The sequence below is a fragment of the Plectropomus leopardus genome, chromosome 2, assembly GCF_026936395.1.
Source record: "Plectropomus leopardus strain MGB_pleo_1.0 chromosome 2, ASM2693639v1, whole genome shotgun sequence".
NCBI lineage: Eukaryota > Metazoa > Chordata > Actinopteri > Perciformes > Serranidae > Plectropomus > Plectropomus leopardus.
In genome coordinates, this window is record NC_142177.1 from 5,744,177 (window position 1) to 5,772,133 (window position 27,957).

A 27,957-nucleotide genomic window follows, 5' to 3' on the forward strand; every position below is an offset into this window, starting at 1 on the left:
GTGACACACACCAGCTCTTTGGGCCTCATGTTGTAGAGTATCCTCTCTGCATTCTCGCTGTCATGGCGACTCTCCATGATTGCGAGAAGGAGCTTGGAGGCATTATTCTGTGAAGAGATGAGAGCATAGACACAATCAACTTAGGTTTATTTTTATTGCGCATTCCAGACTGTAAACAGGTAGTAAATCAAGCACCAATAAAGATCTGTAAATATTCTAACAATACTGCTGTCCTTCTTGTGTAATTAATCATGGAGTACTGTATGTACTATGTATGTGTATATGTCAAAATGGCTTAAAGGTTTTCTTCAGTCAGTGATTTCCTGTAATGACTTCCTGTAATCTTTAGAGAATAATGTGTGTTTACTTTAGGTAGCCAAGTAGTTTATCACTTGTGGCTGCACTGCATTATGTTTTTTTTTTAGCTACTGTCAGTAAAGTCATGTGTACAGTAACTTTGCAAATGAATGATACATTTCGCCCTTCAAATTTCACGTCTGATGTTTATTTTTTCAAACCCTCCCTCATTATAAGCGATCTATATCTTTTACAGTAATATCACAATGTGATAGCATTTTACTGGAAGAATGATAACATACCATCAAGCAGCAAAACAAAGACTAGCATTCCTGTTATATAACACTCAGGGTGTTTTTCCACTTCCTCATATCAGTGCTCACTCACTTTGAGTTCCAGCACCAGATCCATCCTCTTCTTGCCAAGCGGGTTGATGTCATTGAGGATGAGAGCGATGATGATGTCAATACCATTGCATTCATGAGTGGCAATGCAGTTCTGAGGAACAAATGAGACAAGCTTAGATGAAAGCGCAGACTGGAACAGGTGAGCTCCTGGTTTTAAGCTGTAACAACGTTATTATTAAAGATAGAATTCAGATTGACAGGACTTGAGTAAAGCAAGTGGCAACCTCCAGGGCTTCAAAATGAAGCCAAAGTGCCAAAAACTGCAGTTCCCCAAATGGCCACTTGAGGCTGGCTCCAGAAGCCTGTCAATCCTCATGGACCCTCCATGTTAAAATGCCCAACTTTTGAGCAGAAATGAACATGTTTACAGCCTGGTACAAAGATCTCTATAGCTCATTTTTACATTCATTACAACTTTACAGTAGGTGAATTTTTATATAATTCACCTGATTACATTTTATTAACTCTTTGAAACCTGAGCAAATTGCCTTTATTTCTGTCAAAAACACAGGAGGAAGGCAGTCAGCATGAAAGAAGAAATGACCAAATAATTATCAAGAAATTATTAATTATTAATTAATTATTACCCCTTTTATTAATTATTAATTAAAAAGTACTACCTGAAACTTACCTTAAAATTAGTAGAGTTAAAAAACAAAATTTTAAAGTATGTTAAAACCAAACCAACAAACAAAAACAAAACACAGAAATAACTTTTCAAATAATTTTTAAATATATAATTATTAAGTTTTTCCCTGACCCCGATTTAAGGAATCGCACAAATTTTGTATTGAATAGCCAAATCCGTTCTTACCTAAGTATTAAATAAACCATGTGCCACACCCCACAATTAACAGTGGCTTTCAGCAGTCGGATGGTTCAGATCAAGTACGTGGATGCCATTTAACAAATACACTTAATACCACACAAACAAAAATAATTCCACCACTTGTCTCTGTTTTTTTCCCTCTCAGCAGACGTGAACAAAGAGCTTTGTTTGGTCTGGCAGTCGCCCTTCGAGCACTGTTCGAGGGAACTGAAATCGGTTCAAACAGTCAGTTCCTTGTTTAGTCATGCCAGTTTCACACTTGCCATGAAATGACCCCACAGCGGCTTGAACAGAGGATGCCACCATCATGTGAGAAGTACTGCTAATCCATACCAAAGAACAAACAAAGGCACGCTGCCCAGAGCTGGCTGCTGTTACGCTTTTGAAGAAATGATGAGTGACTGCATAGCTTTAGTGTGGCAGCTGAGTGCTGGGCATGAAAAGAGAAATGCTCAGGACTCATTACAGAACCACCCCCTCAAATAAAACAAAAAACACCCATCAGAATGATTTCTGAAATGAAAAGGTCCATGTGACGTAAACTGAGGATAATTTGATCCAAGTGTCTGATAAGGAAATCACATTTAAACATCAAATGAAAAAGCATCTGTACAGGTAAAAAAACACAGAAACTGCAGACTACAAATAATGAAAAAAGTGCTTTTAGATTATTTTCAAAATCATTCCTGGTTTTTAAAATGCTGAATGGTTCTGCCCCTCTTCCACTATGTGACTCTTTGTATACACACTTAGTAAATTCTATTAGATCCTATAGATTATCCTCCGTACGACACTGTAACATACAATTTTGTCGCACTGGATTTGGGCAGTCAGCTGTTTCGGTAAAAACTAAAAATCAGTTGAACACTTTGCCTGATGATGTGAGGAGCTGCAGCTCTATCAGGACTTTCAAAACAGCTTTCAAAAGGTGACTTTCAAACTGCTCAGCTCTGTACTTTCTGACCTTGAACTCTGAACTTTATAACTTGTTTTTAATTTGACAGCCATTCACATGTGATGTGCTGTTGTGTTTTCATTCTGTGCTTTGATTTTTCTGTAGTCTTATGTTGTTGTAGTCTTTCTTGTGTCCTCTCCTTTGTATCACTTTATAAGGATTCCTACAGCATAAGGCAAGTTAGATCTAAGTCTTTTTAATTCATTTTAATTGCACTCAGAGTTAAATGAAAATTGAAGGGAAAAAAACATGCACTCAGATTAATTACTTAGGGTGGGGGACAATATTACCCAAGTGTTAACATAAAGCACAACCTTTTTGGTCAAATTACAATCTCAGATGATCTACTTCAAAAGCTAGGGGAAAAAAAAAAAAAAAAAAAAACTTCTTATATACTGATCTGCATGACATTAATGCAAGAGGCATTAAGTAAATGATTTTTTTAAAATAGATATTATCTTGTTTTTTGAGATATTAAAATGCTGAAAAAGGTTAATAATATCCTACCTCCTATATCTTAGAATTTTTCAGACTTTTGAAAGATTGATTTGAGCTATTTTAATGCTAATTAATGCCTTGTTTTTAGATGAATTGATTTAATGCCTTTTAAGACTTTTTAAGGATCGCCGGAAAACCTGTTTATATCATGTGCTATAGTGTGTATTTTTTGTCTTGTGTTTGCCTTTTTTCCCTCTTCTTCTTGTACATCTTTATTTTATCATGTCATTGCACTGTGTACTTGTTCTGACCTGACGAGGGACGTCAGATGTGAATTAGCTCTAAGCGATAATTTAGTACAGTAAATCAAAAGGTTATATTTGTATTTTTAACTGTACACGACCCCTTTTAAATAAAATAAAATGAAATAAAATATATAACAAACAAACAAATAAATAAATAAATACATCTTAAGTGTGCGTTTGCACTGTCATGTTCTGTGTGCACATGCATCACCTGGTTCTCATGGCAGGGGCCTTGGCAGTACTCGGTCAGGCTCTCCACAGTCTGGTTGATGAGTCCTACATTTTTCTCATTGATGTAGAGTCCCAGCAGCCCCAGTCCCCCCGTGGTGCTGCCACAGATACAGTCCAGGAACTGAAGGGTCTCACACACCAGGTTATAGTTGTTCTTGTTATTCTGGTTGCGTAGAAAGTTCTGGAAGTGGATGGAGATAAAGCATACTGTGACTGGGCACATCTTTCACTCTAAAGACACGTTATTCCTATTGTCTTGTGTTATACAGTATGTTTGTCATCAAGACAATGTGCCTCATTGTGTAAGTGAAATTTACTCTTTGCAATTTAATCTTATTGTTTTAGTAGCCATTTAATTCTAGGATTCACAGTTTTCTTTTTTTAATTCTTTTTCCTGTTTTACCCACTAATTGTATAATTTAAACGCAAAGATTAGAATTTCTAGATATGAGGAACATGAAAAAGACTGGTTGCGTGTATTTATTGATGAAAAAATAGCCATGTGCATTAATGTAGAAAACTGGAGATGCGATGCATCATGAAAATGAATTTAATCAAATTGTTGACATGATAATTGTAATCGAATCAAATCGTGAGACCGGTGAAGATGCACAGCCCTAACGGGTACCCTGACAAACATACATACAGAAAGACAACCCAAAAAAATTATGTGTGCAGCTCCGGCTATCGCCAGCATGAAGGCAAGAAAATGCTTAAGCTTTGAGACTTTACCAAAATTCCCTCAGAGTTAGAGCAAGCTTATAAGTCGTGGTCTCAGTGTAAAGAGACAGTTTGTACCTGATCAACACTCCTTTTAGCCTTAACTCAGGGAATCTAAAACCATTTTTCCCCTAACTTTTTTCTGTCTCTGCAGTGAAGAATAAATATATCACACCAAGACTCACAAGGCTCATTCTACTTTTGTCTTCTATTTAAGCATGCAAGCCTACACAGCAGCCAGACAATTACTCCATGCCTTTGGAAGGAACAAAGACATCTCAATGAATTGATAATCTGCGCTGCATGGTTCGCAGGAAATCAATATCTTGCACCCACGCTGGGTCAGGATGGATGAGACACCGTGATTCAGCACAGAGCCGACTATCATTTAGTGACGGCCTGCCCCGGTTTGCGGTAAGAACTGAATAAATGCAAGAAGGAAGTCTTGTGTCTGGGCTGCTGGAGCGAGCCATTACTAAACACCAACACAGTCCTCATAGTGAAACCAGACCAAAGACACACCAGATATGGAAACAGCTGCTTCAGGAAGTTGTGCAAATGGTGCCTATCTTCTACACGGTTTCATTTCTGTATAACTGAGTGTGGTGATAGAAATTCAGATTACAGGTCAAGAAAGGTTAGCATGTCATGAGGCAGGGGAAGGTTGGGGGGGTTTAGGCAAAACAAAGAGCGACAACAAACAGGTGTAATGGCCGACCTGCAGATCTCTGTTGTGGTTCTCACAGAGCAGCTGCATGAGGCGCAGGATGGGCTTCATGATGGTGATGATGACACTCATCTCTCCTTCCTCCTGGCTCTTATCAGCAGTTGGGACGGGAGTGCCGTCAGCGGCCGCTTGATGCTCTTCAGCCTCGGCTTCGCGACGGTAAGTCGTGAAAGCCTTCTTGGTAACAACAGAGGCCTCTACCAGCTGCTCCTTCACCTCCTCGGTCACCACTGCCACCACCGGCATGTCTTTGACTAACCACACGCAGAGAAGAATGAGTCAAACACAGAGCTCTGGAGCTGAGCCACAGTGTTACAAAGAATGTTTACTTAAGAAGTCATGTATTCATGGACAGATTCGCATAATAACCTAAATGCATAGAGACCTTTTTCAGGGAAATATTCTATTTTATTATGATGTCTAAATTGAAAAAAAAAAAGGCTTTTTGACTTACAGAAAACGTGCAAGAATAAATAAACTAAAGAAATGATGTGTCAGTTTCTGTTTAAATATGCAGGATATTTAGAGACTGGACACGCAAATAGACTAAATGCCATGTACACAACAAGATACGATAAGATAAGAGGTTTATTTCTCCAGTTTGATGATCTTATGTGACCCTTAAAGGATACCCTATTTTCAGATGTTTTTGGACCTAAGTGATTAAAGGTTAAAGTGAGCGACATATCAAATATACTCTAGGTATTGCTGCTTGTTCCACATGCGATATATAAATGACTTTATCATGAACATTGAGTATAAGTTGTCACATTTATTTTTATTTGCCACCAACATTTGGGTTCCCTCGTTCTCTGCCTCTCACAGACACACACACACACAAAGCAGGGCTTTTGCAGAGCTCCAAACCGTAACTATTTAGTCACATTTTGCGACCATGGGGCGCTACTGTGATTTTTAAAATACTATTAATATACAAACTGGAGAGCTGTTCGTTTGTTTCCAGCTTACAGAAAATAAATCCTCATGGTTAAAGGCACCGCAGATACAGTTTAACTTTCTGCTACATTGACACTTACGGCCTGAGACGAGTCAGTTCCTTCAAAATAAAGAAACCATGGGTCCTGCTTTGATTTATAATTATAACAATTCTTTATTACACTTATTTATTTATATAACCTTCCCTAAAAGCCCTGAAATCAATCTCATCATAGTCAGCAGAAACAAAAAAAATTAACAAATTTATCATCCTGGTTAATCTTTCCACTGTTCCAAAAATTACCAACTTTGGTTTGGTTGAAATAACCCCTTAATGCACCCAGTTAGTAGGAAAGTAAACATCACAGTTATATTACAGCGATGCTTCGGATTGTGATACACTAGCACTGTGTGATAGATGTGCCATAGGAATTTCAAAAACAAAGGGGGGAGGTAACCTAAAGATGATATATGTATCAAAGTTTTCACTTTGCATCGATATTTGAGAATTGATCACTGACTTGAGGTAGCGATCCAGATCAATGTATCGTAACACGCTCACTGGTTAGATGTGAAAATATGCTGGCTCTCTACGTGCTTAAATGATTGTTTTTTTAAATGAAGTCTGGTGTATTTGGTGATGCGACTTTGAGGGCTGTTTCTGGTTAAATAAAAAGGATCTTACTCTTTCACAAAGAGGTTGACCTCTGTAGGGATATCTGTCACACAGTGTTGCCAGACAACTCAATAACAATCTGAGCCTGTCAGTGGCAAAAACAGGCACGTCATTGTAGGAAACATACAGGTGTATTTAAGAACATTAATAATGGCTGCATTCTACTCAGGGAGGACCCTGATATTGTGTGTGCTGTCTGACTGGAAGAGCCAGCTGGGACATTTACTATAAATCAGCCATTGTTAATGTTACCACTTTCACCTCTGCTTTTCCTACCATGACAAGTCAAAATGTTACCTTTAAGACTGTGATCCCTCTCAGTTGGTTACCTGAACGCTCACCTTTCTTGCGTGCTGGCGTGTCTTTGTCTGGTGGCTCCTCGTCCTTCTTCTTGCTGCCCAGGTCGCTGGTGTTGACCGTCACAGTAGCCTTGATCTCCTGCTGGGCCAGCTTCATGCGCTCATAAAACACTTTGAAGAATTTTTCAGACTTGTTGTCCCCTGTTAAACGATGGTAGAATGACCTCTGGAGAAAAAAAAGAATGCCCGTTATTTGTATTCCACTTTTTCTGTCTTGTGTGTTAAAGGTAGAAGGGGGTAAAGGGTAGATTTATTACTCAGTTTTTAAACAAATGATAAATAAAAAAAGAAATAAGACTGTTAAATTAATTAATTAATTAAAGAGTGTGACGACACCACTTTCTGCTCTCTTTTGTTTAACCAAATGTTTTGCCAAAATGCTGATTCAAGGTGGTTGATTTTTAAAAACCAGCGTGACACCAGTTTCTTCTCAAAAACTCTCCTTGAATAGGGAAACAGAACTTCAACGTTTTTCAGGTGGGAGGAGATTTTTTTTATTCAGTAACTTTGCCACTGCTCAACATTGTGTTGCAGTTTCTCAGCAGTGCTGACAGCCAGAGGTTCATTTAGAAACAGTTACATAAGCCTCCTTTCACAGTGCAAGACACGCTGCAAGGTCTCGCCGTGCTCACCTGATTTCATGCCATCTGCTCTCTGCCCCCTTCTATGCAACACACATCTGGCACCCTGAGGACTACACTGGGCGGCAAGCAGCAAAAACAAAGATTTGGGATATTGACATGCAGCCAAACTCAAATACATGCAAACACAAAGACGAAGCCATACACCCTGCTGAGGTCACACTACCTGTTCATGTGCTGACTTTGGTGTGCTCGTGCACACACACAAAAAAAGGCATGGCGACATTGCACATGCAGGTACGCAGCTGTGGAAACATGCTGAGAGAATTTGTGTGATTACAAAGACACAAATTTCTGCTTTTACGAGCTTTTCAACAAGTTTGCCTCAGCATGAGTTTGTGGAGTCAAGGTGAGCCTCTGCTGAAGCTCACAAAGGGCAAATCCTGTCTGAGAGCCATGCATGCGTGGGGCTGTTGTTTTTCCTGCAACCGGCTCGTATGTTCTGTCCCATTTTCCTCTCCACAATCCCTCCTTACATAAGACCTGTAATCAGCTGAGTGGTTACAGTGAGGGCACACGGCGCCTCGGCTCTAACACTGTTACATCAGCCCACTGAGGGCGAGCAGTAGGGAGAGGGAAAGAGGAAAACCCTGCCCTACTTTTCAGTGCCAGAACGGCACGAAGTGAGCATGTGGTGCGAGAGGGGAGAGGGAGGGTCCGAATATTGAAGGAGAGGTGTGTGTGTGTGTGTGTGTGTGTGTGTGTGTGTGTGTGTATGTGTGTGTATGTGTGTGTGTGGATACAAACAGGAGTTATCACATACATAGATTCTGGGGCAGTTTTGAAAGCCTGTTACATAAGACTCTTTCCAGGTTTAGCGCAACTCAGATAAGTTTCTGAAAGAGGGGAAAGACATTCAAACACGTAGTGCACAGTGCTTTACTTGCATGGAGAATCTTTTAAAAAATATGAAATTTATTTAGTGAGAATCTCTGCATAACCACCTGACTCGAGGCCTCAGGGACGCAGAACACTTAATGCATTGAGCAAATCCTGACTTGTCCTCATCTCTTTTATGCAACACTTTCTCCTCGCTTGTTTTTCAAGCTGTTAACATCATGTTGTTGACGAGACGGGTTCATTTGCTGATAGTGATCTGATTAAGAGTCAGCAGAAGACTTACGCAAGCAGACACAGACAACAGCTCCAGGATAGCAGCTTTACAAGATTACCATATTAAATAGACCTCATGACTGTGGCCAGAAAAAACTCAATTTCTACACCGATGTGAAGGGAATAATTTTGTCTTTTGTTTTTATATTGACTTGTTTGTCTTACATGCTGCGGGCTAAAGGAACAGAACTGTGGCCCCATACTCCGCCAGCAGGGTTGGTTAAACTAGGTGCTGGGGTCAAACTTTTTAGTGCAAGTCAAAATGTGTCTGCAGCATAGTTTCACAAGGTTAAATCACAAAAGTCTGTATTTTATTTAGAGTTATTGCATGGCTGCTTGTGTTTAGAAAATATGCAACCTTCCTGAAGTTTGACTGCTTTCATTTGATGCAAATACAAGTAGAAAAATATGTTTTCATTTCTGAAAGTAAGGTTCTGAAAAAAGTTCAGTGTATGTGATAAGACAGGATTAACGCTTTGGAACCTACAGCGACATCACTTTCCTTGTGCTGCTTTCAGAAGCCTTTCACAAGTATTTAAACCTTCGCACCATGAGCAATTTGGTGCAATTTCTTCCATAAAACATGTACATAAAAGGGTCAATGAGCAACTTGGACAGAAATGTTCAACAAATTGCAAAAAAAAAAAAAAAATAGATTTAAATCTTGAGGTCAGAGGTCAAGGGACCCCTGTGAAATGGTCAGGCGATTTTTCCATCGCCACATTTTAACCCAACTTTGGAGCGTAATTCGCTCCCTTACTGTAAGGCTAGCATGACATTGTCATAGTTCTAGTTCTTCTAGTCTGATATGATACCAGACTCATCACTGTAGTTTCAAAACCCAGCCTAGTACAGCCTCTTAATGATGAGGATGTCAGTCAGAGATTAACGTGATTAAATTAAAGCGTTAAATACGGACCTTAATTGCATTGCAATTAAGACATTAATGCTGACAGGCCTAGCTTTTTTCAACTAACTTTCAAGTAATTTCCTTTACCTTTCTTTCTGCACGGTGAACATTTTTGGGTCACTTCTTCTTTCCATGTTTTTCTTTTTCTTTTTTTTTTTTTTTTAAAGAAATCAAGCCAGCATCTCAGGTTTCAAGGGGTTAAAAGGCTTCCTTTTACCTTACATAAGGAAACTGGTTCAGAAAAACAACTTCAGTTTTGAATGATGTGTAACTTTAGTTTATCCCCCACCTCTTACCATTGACTGCTGAGTCATTCCTTGAAGAAAACAGCTCATGAGCCAATCAGCCTCAGCCTTTTGCCCCTAAAGCAGCTTAGCCCTCTACGTGTCCCACTACAGAGCCATTAAGCCTCCTGGGAGCTCTGCTGATCCTGCCGCTGTCAATCAGCACAGCAGGTTCGGGCCAACTCATAATTCACTCTCTTATTCTACACATTCAACATGGTGGCACAGCGGGGCCTCCTTTCTGATTACTCCTACTTCTCTCTCCTCTCCCAGTCAGCTGCCACCCTGGCTCCTGGCATCAACACGGGCCGGTTATGTAAGGCCTGTTTACACCACCAGCTCCCTCTTCCTTTTTATCCATCTCCCGCCTTTCCAGCTTGACACCTTGGTGAGCGACAAAGCCATCTCTGTGCTTATTGGAGGGCTTCTCAGGCTGCCACCGCCCAACTGGTAACCACGGAGATCTGCTCTTTGAAGCTACGACGACACCACCAGACAGGAGGGTTAAACGAATGTAAAATGTTTATTATCAAGATTCTGCACAGGCAAGAAGCAAGACAGAGTGTAAAATATGCCCAGCAACAAAAAATATAAATGCAGTGATCTGGCTGAAAAACACCGCACTGAGTGAAATAATTAAACTTCAATAAAGTGAGTTTAAAAGGAGAATCCCCTGCCCGCTCTGGAGTTAAAAGAGAGCTGGAATGTTGATGACACTGCTGCCTGGAAAGTCACTTTGCAGAGGCTTTTTAAAGCTTTCCAAGAGGTAGCTGTAGAGTGAACATGAACCGTGCAGAGGTGGGGGGGAGGGGGGAAGGGGGGGTTAAATCACGCCTGCGAGGGGCTGAGGGTGTCAGCGTGCCACAACAAGCCTATTGAGTAAGAGCAGTGGCACCTGTTTGGTCCTGTGACAGTTAAGGATCTGAAGTCATGAAGACAGCATTGAGTAGATGGATGGTGGGCTGGGAGGGGCACAGCATCTACACTTTGTCTCTTACATAACACGCACAAACACGCACACACACTCCGCACGGGCTGTTTTTGGAGACTCTAAGTATATCCAGAAGTGTGTGTGAGTGTGTGAGTGCATTTGCTAATGGGGTGCACAGATGAGTATGCCAGAGTCTAGTTTTATGCTATGATCCAGTGAGTGTGCTTTACGTCTGGTGCCGCAGTATTTGCTGCTTACTGCAGATCAACAACCTGGAGGTCGTGAGCGTACGTGTTGCAGAACATGTTAGCTTGTCCGTGATGATCTACGCAGGCTCAGGTTATTAATGGAAAGTCATGCAGGTCAATAATTTGACATATGCAGGCGCCATTTTACAAGGAGCAGGTCACGTACCAATGGATTTCTTCGAAGCCATGAGCTGATACATTGTCGCCTGTTAACCCTTTGGAACCTGAGCAGATTGGCTTTAATTTTTTTTTTTTTCAGAAATATGGGAAAATGGCGAAAAGCAACTTAACAAAAAATGGCCCAAAACTAGCCAAGATATTGGTAAAATGTTACTAGGAAATTACCTAAAAATAAGGGCTGAAAAAGTAAAAAAATAAAATAAAAAAATAAAGACAGAAAAAAATGACCTCAAGAAAGTTATAGTAGTATATATTTCTTTTTGTTTACAATAAAATTTTAAGTTTGTACTTAAGAGAGTTACAAGTGTTTGCTGGGGATTTTCCTATGTTTTTTGATCATATCTAATAATAATAATAATTATAATATAAATATTAATATAATAATTATAGAGTGCTTTTCACAATACTCAAAGACGCTTGACAGAAACAAAAGCAAAGTCAAATAAAGTCAGTGAAACATACAGAATATTATAATTATTAACAAAAAGAAATGCCTAAAGTTTAAAGCAGGTGTTGAGACTGCATCAAAAATATTTCTTGTTCACACACAAGTGTCAGGGGCCAGTCACAGCAGCCCCATATGTGTTTTTAGGATTTTAGGACATTTCTAAGATTGTAGGAACTTTCTACAATTTCATGACATCTCTAGATTTTTTAGCACATTTCTAGGATTTTTGGATGTTTCTAAGATTTAAGGACATCTTTAGGGTTTTTAGCAAATTTTTGAGATTGAAGGACATTTCTAGAATTTGAGGACATTTCGAGGATTTCAGATTATTTTAAGGATGATGAAAAAAGCTCTATTTTGATAATGGTTTGTTGTGAACTCCGGCCCCTTATGTATACTACAAGTAGAAAAACAATTCCCTCTGTGAATCTCTTTATTTTTTTACTGTGAATCAGATAATGGTTGGGGGTGGGGAGTGCCAAATTTGATCTGCGGGTTGTAAGTTGAGTATCACTGCTGTAAGGGGTACCACCAGACAACCAAACAAATTAAATAAATTAGGATTTAATACAGGATAAACATGGGCTAAAACCTGCAACTCCAATTAATATTCTTAATCTAATGTTCCACTGTGAGGCGTCATCGCAAAGTGTCTTAATATTTTGGAGAGAAGATAAACAACTCTGGGGAAGGAAGGAGTGGTCTGTTCAGTGTGTTAATTTTACACATCATGCAGGGGGAAAGCCAGGAAAAGGCTGGTGGGACTGTGTCCTGACCCATTTCTTTGTGTAGTCACTAACACACTTACCCTCTCCCTCAGGGCTGCCGTATCAGGTCCAGCCTGAGCACGGTTCTGGGCCCTGGATGAGCACTTTCTGAGGCTAACAACAGCTCTCCATCTTTCTCTCTTATGCTCACTTTTTCCCAGAAATTTTCTTGGCTGGGCTACGACCCTGGATTACCTCAAAAACAAATAAACAGACTGCTCTGAGAAAATCTGTGGGTATGTTTTTGTCCTGCTTTTCATTTAGACAACAAGAAGCCGTCTGTCCTAAAAAGGGGGCAGGCAAGCCATCGTTATGTAACACAAGGAAACGTGGTGCATCTGCTAATATGTTGAAAATCCTCTCTGGACCATACATGATCCTGCAACAAAGCTCACTTGTCCCTGGACCATGCCAAAGAAGGAGAAAAACACCTCACCTAAATTCTGAAACAAGAAGCTTGTGATGGTGTCTCCTCTTAGAGCCAACCGCTCCACTTATCAAGTTCAATTTGGGGTTCTTTTCTAGCAGCTCAGGTAAAGTAAGAAAACTGCCTTGTTAGAAAACGGTGGATTCTCTGTAACTTCTACAAATTCTCTAAATAGTGCAATAGCCGTGTAACATAACACTGAGGCTGACATATGAAGCAAAAGTTCATACGTCAGATGAGCTGAGGGATCCTGTAAAAAGGCCTGGGCAACTTTTGCTATTTTTATACTGTCCAATTGTGGTTACTCAAGATCAATTATAGGCGTCACAGCAAGCCAGGGAAAAATTCCGCCCCAGTATTGAGTCCTAAAATCCGGAAATGATCAGCAATTCTTAGTTCTGATTGCAAATTAGTTAACCCTTTGAAAACCGAGCAAAACCAGTCTGATTTCTTTCAAAAACATGGGAGGAAGATAATGAGCAAGGAAAAGAAATGACCCAAAAATTAGTAAAAAGTACAAGAAAATTACCTGGAAATTGGTTACAAATAAAAAAATAAATAAACAAACAAAAAAGTTTTTAAAAAAATATAACAATTCTGTAACTTCATTTGAAATATGTAATTATGCTAATTATAAATTTTGTTTTTCCCAAGCTTTTTTTCCACCTGGACATTTTACCTGAGCTTTTTTTTTTTTTTTTTTTTTGTAAATAATCTAAATTTACTAATTTCTTGCCATTTTTGGAACATTTCTTAGCAAATTGCTCACTGACTTTTTCACATATTTTTGAAAGAAATCACACCAATTTGCTCAAGGTTCACAGGTTTAAATACTTGTAAAACCTGTCTGAAAACATGAAAAGTGATGTCACTCCTGATTTCAGGAGTTAAAATTGCTTTAATACCAGCTAAGGTAAAAACAATCATGAATCATCCCTTCAGCTGTTGATAAACAATCTGATCAGCATGAGCCCGGCTGTAGGGAGCGGCTTTTTCTCAGGTAGCACCACAGAGCTGCTGAAATCTATTGGATCTCTCAGGAGGCCTCTGAGGGATTGTGCCTTTTATTGCCATCTTTCCACCGGCGGAGCATGACCCAGTTAAGAGTCCGGTTGGAATGTTTGGAGGCCTGGGGCTCTGGCCGTCAATCAGCCCGGCAGAGAGGCAGGCAGCAGCTTATGTAACTGCAGTCATGTGAGGGCCTTTGTGTACATTGTGTGTACAGAAATATTTAACCAGTGAAGCCGTTCATTATTGCAAACATGCAAACACAAGACTATGACACGCTTCAAAATGAATTAATAACTTGTGCATGTTTCTCTCTATTTTTCTGCTCAATCAGAAAGCATGCTTCTTCTTGAAAAGTTAGCTGAACTGATATGTATCTTTTATATTGTTTTTTGATCGAGGAAGAGCCTAATAAAGACTGCACCTCTTTCTTTTTATTTAACGTGACTGCCAGAATCAGGAACAAATTTATCGCAGGATTCCTAAAAATTCCCACCCCTAAAAACAACACTATGCAAATAGCCTATTATGCAACAGGCCTGTTTATGCAAGAGAATACAAAGGAGCACACACACGCAAACCACAAAACCAGAATACACTGGTAGACGGCTTACAAGTAGCACGCCCTCACACACTTGGTCACAAAAACATGCATGCACATATTCAACTCCATGCATGCAGACATGCAACTCTACACGCAAACACCCAAACACACACACACACGTAACCCTGCAAAGATGAAATAATGCAGTTGCAAACACAGCAGCTCCCTCCCTTTTCAACCTGCTTGCTGTTAGGTTCGCAAAGAGTTAGTGTTGCCATAGCAACCCCCAGCTGGCTGTGGGGAGGCGATGACGTGTTTGGCTGCACAGCTTTGACCTCTCCCAGCAGACTACTGTTCCTCTTCCTTTCTCACTTCCCTTTCTCCTCTATACATATAGCCTCTACGTGGCTCAAACTCACTTTCCCTTTTTTCACAACTCCAAATGTCAATAAGTTCAAACACGTCTGGAAGCTTTGTGGACACGACTGTGAAGTCTGGCTTTTAAAATGTGCCCAGGTTGCTACTCTGACAGCTGGCTTTCTTTCCTCCTCCTCGGTCATTTCATTTGTCTCTGTTGACAGCAAAGGAGCTTCAGGGGAATAACTTAAATTCCTCACAGCACAGCTTTGAACCCCTGAGATAACAGCCCCTTGTTGAGATTCTGCTCATGCCTCTCCATGGGGAATGCTTTCAGTTGTCCCATTTAATTGCAGGTCGGACATGTGAGTCCTGGACTTCATTAACACTTCACATCCGCCCTCCTCTGAGCTGTTTGTGCTTTGTACTCTTGAACCCCGTGACCTGCGCTTTACCTGGATGACTGTGTTTCCACCCTCCAGCAGAGCGATGGCCAGCAGTATGCTCTCCTGGAAGATCCGATCGCTGGTGGCGTTCATGATGAGATCGATGACCAGATCTGAAGCCCCTTCTTTGTCCAGATGGCACTGGACCTCCGCCAAACTCAGCTCCCCTCGCCCTCCGACCCCAGAACTGACAACTACGGACACAGACGTGAAAATGTTTCAAAATAGAACATGGGTCACCATCTGCAATTTAACAGTTTGATACTGTAGCCTGCATGCAGCTTAACCGAAATCAATGTCACTGCATTCATATTTAACACTTTGAAAACCGGATCAATATCAGTTTTCTTGTTCAGACACCTGTTTAACCCTTTAAAACCTGAGTAAATGGAGTTGAGTTCTTTTGAAAACATGGGGGAAAGAAAGCCATGACCAACTTAATGTCCCTCAAACTACAAGAAATAAGCGGAATGTGATGAAAAAATAACCTAAAAAATAGTTTTGAATAAGACTGAGTATTATCTTTAAATTATCAAAAAAAGGGAAAGATGTCCCAAAAACTATATTTATGATTATGATATTGTATTTAAATTCCTTTTATAGAAAAAAAATAAAATATACTTTTAGAATACTTTTTTTGTCCAGCATTTTTTTAAGGTCCTTTTTTTGGGGCATATTTTCATTTTATTGTACCTTTTTTTTAAAAATATTTTTTTCGCTAACTTCTGGTCCTCATCTTGTTAAGATGCTTGTCGCCTTAACGATGCAGTGCACGAGCTCACACACATGCATTTGCTCAGGCATGCTACTCTTGCACAGAAATATTTTCGCAAAACTGCATGTTTTTGGGAAGTATCGAGCATACAAGTGGATAAATGAGACTTGAACGATACTGCACCATTTGTATGAGAGTGCAAACAGAGTTTTTTAGTTTTGCTGTTGTGAAACGCGGCCCCAATTTACCTTCATTCATCCTGAATTTTCACTTTTTGTGGATTCTTTGTTCACTCTAGGCGTATGCAAGAAGAATGTTTTCTGTATGAGCTGAACTTAACACAGGGTGAGCAATTGATATACATATGATTATTTAGGGATGAAGTACCCCTTTAATAAGGCATCTGGATAAAAGGAGTTTGCATGCACAGAAAGAACCACAGGTGTCTTTGCTATCCAGCAATCCCACAAAAATAACATCAGATGTGTCTGTAATCCATGGAGGTACTTTAACTCCTGCTGCTGCTGCTGGCTACCACAGCCAGCCGGAGAAAGAGTGGTGAGATAACAGCACCCATCAGAGCCATCTCTGGCTGGGCGAGCCACTGAATCAACAACACATCCCATTCTAGACAGAGCTTGGCTCTATGGTCGCCTGGCAACAACACGGCCCACGTTATGCCGAGGAGTGAGCCAGTATGCTCAGTAGCAGAGCCGAGGTCCAAGGGCTTAAAGGAGTACAAGGCCATGGCTGTGAATAAGATCTCCTTTCCTCCCCCTTTGGCTCTGAAGTATTAGAGATGAAAGATGTGTCATAGCTGTGATGAGAGAAACAGAGCGACTCGCTGGAATGAATAAATGTTGTTACGAACAATCTATTACATCTGTAAATGTCAGTCTCGATTGAGCAAAGATTGAGGGACAAATGAGACTGTTTTCTGCACATATCTGTGTCCTTGTGAACTCAATGCATCGATGCCCCCACTGCATATCAACAGCGTGGTCCAGGTGGGCGATGTTGACCCACGAGAGAGTTATGTTGTGTTTACTGCTACCCAACGGAAATTGTCAGTGACATCTGTTATTATGACTTCTTTGTAATCTGTGTAAATAACAGACAAACATTTCCGACATGAGAGGAACTACCTCAGATAATTTATAAACACTTTCCTGTGAAACTCAATGATTGAAATCATTTCTTTAACTTTTTTTACAGCCACTTCAGGGGACCAATGTTTTTCACTAACAAATGCATAAATATAACTGAATTTATTCACATGTAAAATAATGTCTTATGATTGCTAGAATTTAAATATCTTTAAATTGAAATAAAAAGTAACAAAGTTAAAAAGCAGAGAACGCCTTGTATGGGTGACATTTTCTGCAAGAGATGCTATAGTGGTTTAAACTCCACATCATTACTGATTTGACTTGCTTATAATTCCTGATCTTTAAATATTTTGGGGTCAGATGCATAAACAATGAAAATGCAAAAAAAAAAAACAAAAGATGCACCTTTTCTCACACACAAACTGGGAAAAAAAGTGCACACCTCACTCATCTCACTCATTCTTTTATCAGTTTTAGCTGAGACAGCCGCAAATGATGATATGGATAATGGAAATGGATAATATTGTTTTTGGGCTGTTTTCCATTTTCACTGTTTGTGTTTTTATTTTTTCAGGCAACACAGCACTCTGTAAAATTCCAATGAAAGGCACATATATGATTTTCAGCAATATTTTTTATTTAAATTCATCTCCCTGATGGTTTAACGTCTTACTGTGAAGCACTTTTTAAAGACAGCCTCAACATGAGCGCCATATGAATGAATCAATGATCATCCTTTTGAAATTTAATAATAAAAAAAATGTCACTGCTGTATGTAATAACAATTGCTTTGGCCCCATTGGAGAATTTGCTGATGTGACACAGACGGTAAAATTGCACTTTTTATCAACCTTATTTTTCATTGACAGAACTAATGAGTGATTGGGGGACACAAGTATTGATATGCAAATGGCTAAAGGGCTGAAATTATAGCAAACTGGGTTTAGAAATGAGGCTCGTACTTGTGCACCTAATACCACAATGACTGAGATCGAGAATCAGGTGACTTTGAAAATCTGACAAAAAGAATGTATATAAAAAGAGGATAAATATCTCTGAAGATTATTACTGGTGGCCTGTATGAAATCCCTAACCAAGAAATGGCTGAAAAAAGAAATACCCATGTTGACAAATGGCTTGATGTAATATACAGTATTCATTTAGTGGAGAGAATGACTTTAAATTTGAGAAGGATACCTTTAGTGAAAACTGAAAAAAATGATAGTGTATATTTCAGGAATCAAACATGACTTTGTGTGAACAAGTATCAGAGACACACTGCAGTGTAATAAGTAGCCACCCACTGCCTACATGTATCTGTTTTGATCCAATATCCTTGTCTACAGAACCTAGTTTTTTTTGTTTGCTTCTTATTTTTTACCCTTATTTCATTTGTTTTTTTTTATTAATTTACCTACCCCCCCCCACACACTTTTTTCTTTTCCCCCACCTGTTTATTTGTTCATTCTATTTTTTTTTTTCATTTATTTCTTTATCTTTTTATTTCATTTTTCTTTCTTTAACTTTTCATTCATTGATATTCCCATTTTACAATTAAAAGATATTCATGTTAATTTGGTTGGGGTTTTTTTGTACATTCACATATACCAATAAAAAGAGAATTACAGGGGAAAAAAGAAGAACGTGTACGTAAAGCTCAAAGATTTTATGTTTTTCTTTGTTCATAACTGAACTAATCTGTTCCTGCCTGCCATGAACCAAACTATTCTAATGTTTGATTCACTTTGTTGTCCTTTTGTGTTGTTCTTGTTGCTGCACTGACCCAGTTTCACAAAGTAAATCATTTTCAAAATCATCTTATCTAATCTTCATGAGCATAATCATACAGATGCACAGATACTGTATTGTTTGACACACACCTGTAGGTGATTTCCCCTGCGATCCAGAAGAGAGTGGACCGTTGCTAAAGGCTGTGAGGCTATCTCTCCTCGGGCCAGGTTTGACGTTCCCATAGTATCGATTGACCAAGATTTGCCTCAGAGCTTCGCCCTGTCAGTGAGAACAGATGTTAGGAGATGAAGTCCAACTAAAGTAACCACATCACAGGAAAGGAGCTGGAACCCCAAAGTCAGGGTTAACGTGCTATGGTAGCAATATGAGACCAGAAGAATAGACTTACACCAATAGTCTGAAGTCCCACATTAGAAAGCCAACATCATTAGGCTGTGAAAAGGTTATACAGATACCTCTTTGGAAGAACTTGTGATATTTCCTTTAGAGAAACTCAAGGCATTTAAATAAAAAAAGACTTTGAAATAATTGCGCATGTACAGATATATGTATCAGTAGACATAAAATAAAACAAATACAACCTCGAATTACCGCATTGCAGTTGTGTACCTCCACAACCAGTCAAGTCCAGTTTAAATCCATGTCTGTTGAGATTCACATGGTAGTTGACAATGCTTCATATATGGAGGTTGCTGCAAAGAGCTACAAATTGTAAAATGTGGATGTGTATTCGGCACATCTACCACAAGGTACAGGTGGACACCAAAAATTAGTGTCACTAATTCAGTATCTGGCCAAATGTCTGCTCTTCTGTACTCAAGTCATGATGTTGAATATGGGCCAGAAAAGCATCTTTGCAAAACATCTTAGGTCACAGTAAAGTTGACTTTTGACCTTTTTGATGTAAAATGTCATCATTTTAACCTATTAGACATTTGTGTGAAATCTTGTCATAATAACTGTATGAATTCTTGAGGTCTGGCCAAAGACGGGTTTTGTGAGTTAACACTGATCTTTGACAACCAAAATGTAATTAGTTTATCCTTGAATCCAACTGGACGTTTGTACCAAATTTAAAGAGGATTTCCAACAAAGCATTCCTGAAACATCATGTTACAGAGAAAGGGACAGGTGTAAGGTCACAGTTATCTTAACCTTTAACCACCAAATTGTAATCACTTCATTCTTGAGTCCAATCAGCCGTTTGTGCCAAATTTAAAGAGGATTTCCCACAAAATGTTCCTGAGACATCCCGTTAACAAGAATGGGACAGATGCGGGGTCACAGTGATCTTGACCTTCGACCACCAAAATGTAATTGATTCATTCTTGAATCCAAGCATTTGTGCCAAATTATATAGAATTTCCCTCAAGGTATTCCTGAGATATTGCGCTCATGAGAACGGGAAGAACACAGGCCACAGTGATCTTGACCTTTTGATCACCAAAATGTAATTAGTTCATCTTTAAATCCAAGTGAACCTTTGTGCCATATTTGAGTAAATTTGCACAAGTAGTGCTTGAGATATCGGTCCAAAAGCATAAGATGAAGGTACGTATGTAACATAATGCCAAACAGCACGGATGCCTACAAATTTAATTACACAAGACGGTGAGAGTGCCATAGCCTTGAAGACTAATCCTAATAAGATATACCCCTTTGAAGAAATATTTGACCTTTGCCCTCTGAACTCAGTTAGTGATGTTCAAAGGCGACATTCACTGCTTGCCTATATTGGTTTGATGTAAATCAGTGCAGCACAGTCACCGAAACAGTCCTTTTGGACCAAACATGTCACAAGCCATCAAAGAAAAGAGGAACACCAATGTGCCACACATGTTACATATCATGTAACTGGCAGGGGAGTGAGAGAGCGCCATGCTGTGGAAGCAGCATAACTGTGAGGGCATCACAACAGTCCTCATGCTGGAGCACTGGACCAGACCCAAGCAAACTAAACTCTGTACCTACCCGCCTTTGATCCTCCAGTTGCTTCTGTGGCTGGTTTGGATCAAGCTCCTTAAAGGTGAGGTGAGTAAGCAGGAAGCAATAACATAAGAAAAAATAATAAAAATAATAAAAAAGTTAGAAAAAAATGGGAAAGTAATTAGAAAACAAAAAAGGGAGTTAATACTGTGCAAATGAGTTACTTTACAAGCATGCAGGAAATTAGATCAAGCAGTTAAGAGGGAAGTGGTTGTGTCTGGAAAGGTGTGAGGTCGAGTAAAAATCATGCAACGCTTCGTGCAAGGACGGACTGACAATCAGTCTAAAACATCATACATAGAGTTAGTTATTCAGAAGTTCATTTTAGAGCTTATTTATGCCCACTCTTGACAGTCAGGTGTGCAAATCAAACAATGTTGTCTTTGGCCTGTGGTGCCTTCCTAATTACTCTACAGTCACAGAGGCAAAAGAGCCCAAATTATTTACATAAGAGAATGACAAGCTGCCAGAGGGGGAGAAACACAAACTATGAGAGTGAAGGAAAAAAAAAAAAGAGAGAAGCTTTGTCTAGGTTACATAATGGAGCTGTGAGCTACTGACACACACTGTAAGCAACAATCTGGCATGGAAAAACACCTCACCCATGGCTTAAACTCCCCAACCCTCCACCCACCCCACCAAGAAAAGGTCAGGAAACTGGACTTGGCTCAAGAAGAGGAGGAGGGTAAGATGAAGGGGGCACCCTACTAGGAAAAAAGGGAAGAATGGATGAGTGGACAAGTAGGAGGCGGTGCATGTATATGTGGCATAATTCAAGTTACAAAGAGGGAGCGATATGCCCAAGGGGGGGGGGCTAAGATATAAGATAAGAATGGGATGTGACACTTATCTATGTAGATAAAGAGAGAACACAAGTGTAATGGAATGGAGTTGATCTTTGATCAGCGGTGACCCATATTAGTGGGCAAATAGGGGTCTTAAACACACCTCTGCAGGGACTTCAGGCTCGGGCGGAGGTGCCAGCTGATTGGAAATAAAAGGATGATGTTAGTCAGAGTTTGAAGATGTTGAATTAGTTATGTTGCCTCCAAAGAGTAGCACTCTCCCTAAAATCAAGCAAACTTGTCACCCCTAAAAGCTGCTATTTACTAATGCATCTATTTGGCTTCCTGCTGCTCACTAAGATTGCCAGTCACATGCATCATAAATGTGCGTGACTGATAGAGCCGGAGGCAGAGAGAAAGCGGACAAAAACATGTTGCTCTTCAAGACCTTGGTGATAATGGATTGTTTACAGTATGAGGGGAATTATTTTAGCTCAGTGTCTCGTGTTATGTGTTTTCATGAAGCCAGTGTGATGGGTACAGCGTGGATGATAAGCAGCATTAACCTAGTGCAGCAAGAGAGCAGCGTTTTGACCTTCATCACACTTCAAAAGTTTGGCTACAGCGCTGTGTTTAGTATCCTGTGGTTCACTGTGAACCTCCTGTTGCAAAGCGTTGCTGCTGTTACTCTACATGACAGAACAGGTCTACGCAGATAAAGTCAAAAATATATACACTCATATTTTTGCCAAGATGTACAAACATTTCAGTGCGCTTTTTGGATGCTGTACAGGGCACATGACAAATATATGTGACTCAGCTGATTTTTGATCTGTTCAGTTTAACTGCTGAGATATCTGACTGTGACATGTCGGAAAGTTTGTCTTAACAAAAAAAAAAGTGATACGTCGGTGGTAAAAATAAAACATTATGACCTCATTTCCAGATTTCTGGAAAATCTGATTAAGAAGTGCATCTAATCTTTGAACAGTAAATGTTGGTTTTTATGCAAAGAGCTGAAATGGGTTATTAAAACCAAGGCCGTAACTGATGATTATTTTCCTTGTCGATTATTCTGTTGGTTATTTTCTTGATTAACTGATTATTTATGTGGTCCATAACATTTCTGAAAATGGTGAAAAATGCCAATCATTGTTTCCGTAAATGCTACTCAAAGATATTAAGTCTTAGTATGAAAAAACAGAAAATCAAAACATTTAAGAGGCTGGAATCAGAGGTTTTATTCTAAAAAAAAAAAAAAATACTCAGACTGATTTATCATTTATTAAATTAGTTGGTGATTCATTTAATAGCTGGTAAGTAACTGACTGCTTTAATAAAAGCATCTAATTTTCAGTGCATTTTCCAAACTAATGAAACCAATAGGTTCAACAATTCATTTAAAAAAAGAGGGTCGAAACCAAATAAAAACAAAAAAAAGGTCAGTTAAACATTCAATGATAATAAAATAAAAACATATTAATAATAAATTAAACAATAATAATAATAAATTAATTAATTAAATAATAATAGCCTTGAGCATAAGTATTTGGTATTTATGACATATTTAACATTTTGATTTAGCACTGGGGCACTTTAATTGTTTTATCTTTTCATGTTTTATCTTGTCTGTAAACTGTGTCACACACACCTAAAAGCACAGAGGGCAGCCTATGTGAGAATATACACCACAAACATGCAACCTAACATGGGCATACACTATATCTTCCTTTGTGATCCAGTCATATTGGTTTATGCTGATTCATTGTGCAACTGGACAGGAATTTCCCTATAACAAGCCCCCTTATATGTCAACACTTTGATTTCCACAGAAAAACGGTGATGCATTACAACTGAAGCTCTATTTAACAGCAGCACTAACATCACCGAATTCAAAATCTAAGCACTGCTGGAACATGACAGCTATCGTACGTGTAATCTGACCTCATTCGCTGCTTGCCTGGATTTTTTATTTTGGTGTGTAAACAGGTGCATCAGATGGACAGCTTGACCCCATAATTGTCAGCATCAGTTCCACTTGTTACACTCCACAGAATGTGTGATAAAACCTCCACAGACAAACACAATGAAATTCAGGGCATTTGAGGAAACCGAGGCAGTTAAGGTCATATATTCTCAGTGACCAGAAAAATCTGTTTATTCTCTCTGGGATGTTGCACTTTTTGAGAGGCTGCCAGTGGTCAAACCATCGCTGTTTACAAAAACATAACTGAAAGCCTCGCCATACCACAAATCAGTCAGACACCATGAGCATTGCTTTGCCTCACCTCACCTCACCTCACCTCACCTCACTGGGAAGCCATAAAGAAAACTGGCAGTCCAAAACAAAGAAAACAAGTGTTCAGGAAAAAGGCCAGAAGCTGGTTTTGTAAAGCACTCTGCTGACAGTATAAAATGGGACTGCAGTAGAGGCAGACTGCAAACAATTAACAGGTGTTATGTTGGCTGAAGGGTACACTCACAGCCCAAAGTGAACCCCAGACTTTCCCATGCCACCCCCTCCCCTGCCGGGGTGGAGGTGCACCACTGCTACTGTCTCCTGATAGACATCTCTGCTGCACTTTTATTGCCAATTACCACTGAAGGTCACACATCAGTGAAGAGTTTAAAATTCCAGGAAAACTGAGTAAGAAAAAAAAAAGGGAAAGAAAATTGTTGGCTCTTATGTAACTGCTTCCTGAGAGCTGGCTGGTGCCCAAGAATCGTGCAGCATTGAGTTAAGGAAACTGGGACAGTGCTGCTTGTTGTTGAGGCACCTCTGCAGCTCCCCCTGTTGAACGAGAAAAAGAATAACAGCCGAAAGTCTCCTGATTTCACCCGCAGCGGCAGGCAGGAGGATAAACCAGGACAAGCAGAGTCTATCTGAGGGCAGTTTGGCAGAGTGAGGGATGGGTGTGGCAGCTGGATGAATTACGCTTGGAAATGTTTGAGAGGACAGTACAGGGGAAGAAAAGCAAGGCTGGGGAAGTGAAAGTGAAATATTTGTCAAAGGAGCAGCAGGGATGTGGTCTGAAAAATGCACGAGGTAAAACAATAATCTAGAAATCTCTAACAAAACAAACAGTAATTGGTTCGGTATAATGAGGATGTAAACACAGATGGATGGAGACTTACAGAAACACACACACACACACACACACACACACGCACACACACACACATACATACACAAAGGCCACTGCCAAACAAGAACAGAGACAGTCCCTTATGTAACCCCAAAAGCATCCTCAATCACTACAATACAGAGTACCAACACATTGGTATGGACAAAATTTCAAAACTTTTTCATGACTTTCAAGGCCTCAAAATATTTTTTCTTGTCCCACTTGCCTGGCATTTTTCAGAAATATAAGATTCAAATTCTATTAAAATCCCACAGGATTTGTTCAAGGACCATGGAAAATTTGAAAACAATAATGGCCAAATTATTGTGTTTTCTATATAAAATAAAAGTCACCAAAAAATTAAATACAAGAAAAAGAAAATACATTTACGAAAGAAAAAAAATGCCACAAAACCGTTTTTTTTGAAAGAAGAAAAATTAAAACAAACAAAAATATATTTTAAGTTTTCTATAAAAATCATCAAAAATTTCTAAAAAAGGAAGAAGACAATTGCCAAAAACTTTTTAAGAAAACATGCTTTCAAAAGGCAAAATAAACAGTACAGCCATTAAAAGTTGGTTTTTGACATGCCTAGTTGGCTCACATGACGGAAGAGACAAAGCATGGTGGAAAAAAAAAGAAACTTTTATGATGAACAAATAAACAAAAACATAGCATAACCAAAACACTGTCACACATCGATGCATAAAAGCTATATTACGTTGTCAAAATAATTTAATTCATTCCATTTAATACATTACAATGATTTTTCCAAAACTTTCAATGGCTTCTACTAGTTCTATGACTTTTCCAGGCCTGGAAAATGTGATTGTGGGAGGTAAAATGCTAAATCATTTCCCAGTTTTAGGACTCATTACTGGGATTCATTATAAGAGAGAGGTATCGTCTTCATCTGACCTTTCCAATCTCCCACAGAAAGAAGCTCACATGCACATGAAGAAAACACAGAGCCGTGCACTGAACGACATGATCTGGCCCTGACAAAGAGAGTGACGGGCCGCTCATGTCTTATTTTCCCCTGGCGCTTGCATTTTATCACGTTTCTATTTCTGGAACAATGAGATAACCTCCGCTAATGGGCGAACCATCGCTCTGCTTTATCCTGCTCTCTCATCACTCCCCCTCCTGCATACACACACCCACACACACAATCCAGCCCACAGACTGGGCATGCAACAGCTCCAAGTATGATGGGCTCTGTCAAACAGTAGTGAAACTGACAGCTGCACTCATTCCTAGAGGCCTGTGGGTGGGAGTTTGGGTGTGTTGCGGTAGGTCAGAGAGCAGCGGCGGGCCAAACACTGGAGGTTACATAACAGCTATCATGGCAGTTTATCTTGCTCCCGCTAAAAGGAAGTTGTGGTTTTGGCCCTGTCTGTCTTCCACCTGAATGATACCCACACACATGCTGCCAGCCGTCACTCAGGACACTGTACGCCGTTGTTAATGTGAGTGTGTGCATGAATGAGTGACATACAGCATGTGCTGTGTGTGGGGGGTGGTTGAGAGACTATGTGTACATTCTTAAGATGCATTTGGGAGGGGTTGATGAGACAAAGCGCCCGTCTATGAGAACAGCGCTGTTTTTGTGGAAGCCGGGGATTTCCATCGCTACAGCACAGAGGGGCATGTGCAAGCAGGGAGGGAGGGAAATAAAAAAGAGACATAACAGAGAAACTGAGAGAATATCGCTTCCTGGCAACGCTGGAAAGACCCTTTCCGACAATTTCTCCATTCCCTCCAACTGACACCAAGTTCACTTCCCTTGCACTCACCGCATTCTTGATTAAGTGACTAGCTTACAGTATTATTTTCCTGCCGGCACAGATTCTCCTACTCTGACGTGTGCTTTCAGTTTTGATAAATTTACTGATTTCGTGAGAAGCTACCGAGAAGAATTTATACATTGTGTGCTTTGCCAAACAAAGCCAATAAAACAATCCCAACAAAAAGTCCACTTAGTAGCTTCAGCAAAGCATTTGAAGTTATACTATTTAGAATTTTCCTTACAAAAAGCTGTATAGATTTATACAGAAAGTACAGTCAGTATATTTTCATGTCAGAAAAAGTCGAATTATTGTATTTGTCCGACTAGAACTGGACTTTTAAAATACATGTGAAGATTATAGTCTGACTGAAATCAGACTAAATCGAAATTCTTGCAACACACCCAGATAATGTGACTGGAAGTCAAGCTCTTCAGTCATGTAAACATCTCAATCTGACTTTAACTATTTTGTTCCTTCGTCTGTAAAACTTTTAAACAATGCTGCCAGAGAAATTGTGTTACACAGTCTCATGGTGTTTTTAATACTGGGCGTGTGCAATATGTGTTTTTTATTACTGGGTAAATGCAATAGGTGTCGTTTGCAATGTGTGCACAATTTGCATTAAGCGAAACTGGAACTATGTGCAGCTGCATATCTGGTGTTGTTTTTGTTCATGCTGTGGTGTTTTTAATGTCATGGTGTGACAATTGTTTTTGTTGTAAGAGGGGAGGCATTATCTGTGTAGCACTGAGTCAAAGACAAATTTCCCCTACAGGGACAATAAAGTGTATCGTATCGTACCATAACTGGACTAAGCACTGCTTATTACAGGGGAAGGGATGAGCTTAGGTAAGGGACAAACAACTTGAAAAGGTAGTATTTTATATGTACTCTGAATAAAAAGTCACACTCTAGCCACCCCCCTCCGCGGAAAAATAAAGTAGAGTCCCACAACACTTGCGCTGACGTGAAGCGATGTACTGCAGTGGACAGGGCCACAGAAAAACATATTTTAGCCACCTAAAAAAAATAAAATAAAAATCAATAATACCAGTTCAAGTGTACTGCCTCCAACACAACAGCTGAAGGAGGCAGCGGTAGAACAGCAGCTCCGCCATTCAGTGGAGTAAAATGGAGTCTGGTGTTTTTAATATAAGGGCTTCAAATCTCAGCCGGTAAGGGCTGTCTTAGAGCAAGGTAAAGCAGTGAAAATATCCTAAATGTAATTTTCACTTTCTTACACTTTCACTAACACTGACTTTTTAAAGTGGCTTATATCAAATCAGTGAAGGCACAGTTTGTTCAGCGCTGTTTGATTATATGTTCATGAGGCAGCCGTTTTCAAACCCGTAGTTACTGTAAATAAAAAGTTGTGATTGTGATTTGGACAATAGACTGTAAAGAAAATAGGTCTGTAACAACTAAATGAAAGAAGGCATATCTCCACTTGCTATGAGGGAGTCACACATACTTCAGTCAATAAATGGATTCTCCCCCGGTACATGTATACT

The 27,957-nt window shown here is 39.5% G+C and overlaps 1 protein-coding gene across 13 annotated transcripts in view; it reads right to left on the minus strand.

Moving 5' to 3' along the window:
- Nucleotides 1–27,957, minus strand: part of LOC121952371 (inositol 1,4,5-trisphosphate-gated calcium channel ITPR1) — a 123,430-nt gene that overhangs the window by 41,332 nt on the left and 54,141 nt on the right. For 7 of the 13 annotated variants that reach the window (XM_088083358.1, XM_042499007.2, XM_088083368.1 and 4 more), the window contains 9 exons: nt 21,695–21,730; nt 20,732–20,779; nt 18,889–19,018; nt 15,194–15,378; nt 6,863–7,046; nt 4,901–5,163; nt 3,443–3,643; nt 685–795; nt 12–107 (listed from right to left, as the gene is read on the minus strand). In XM_088083358.1, the coding sequence (XP_087939484.1) occupies nt 12–107; nt 685–795; nt 3,443–3,643; nt 4,901–5,163; nt 6,863–7,046; nt 15,194–15,378; nt 18,889–19,018; nt 20,732–20,779; nt 21,695–21,730 (1,254 nt within the window). The remainder of the gene's footprint in view (nt 1–11; nt 108–684; nt 796–3,442; nt 3,644–4,900; nt 5,164–6,862; nt 7,047–15,193; nt 15,379–18,888; nt 19,019–20,731; nt 20,780–21,694; nt 21,731–27,957) is intronic. The other 6 variants (XM_088083404.1, XM_088083373.1, XM_088083363.1 and 3 more) reach the window with 2 other exon arrangements.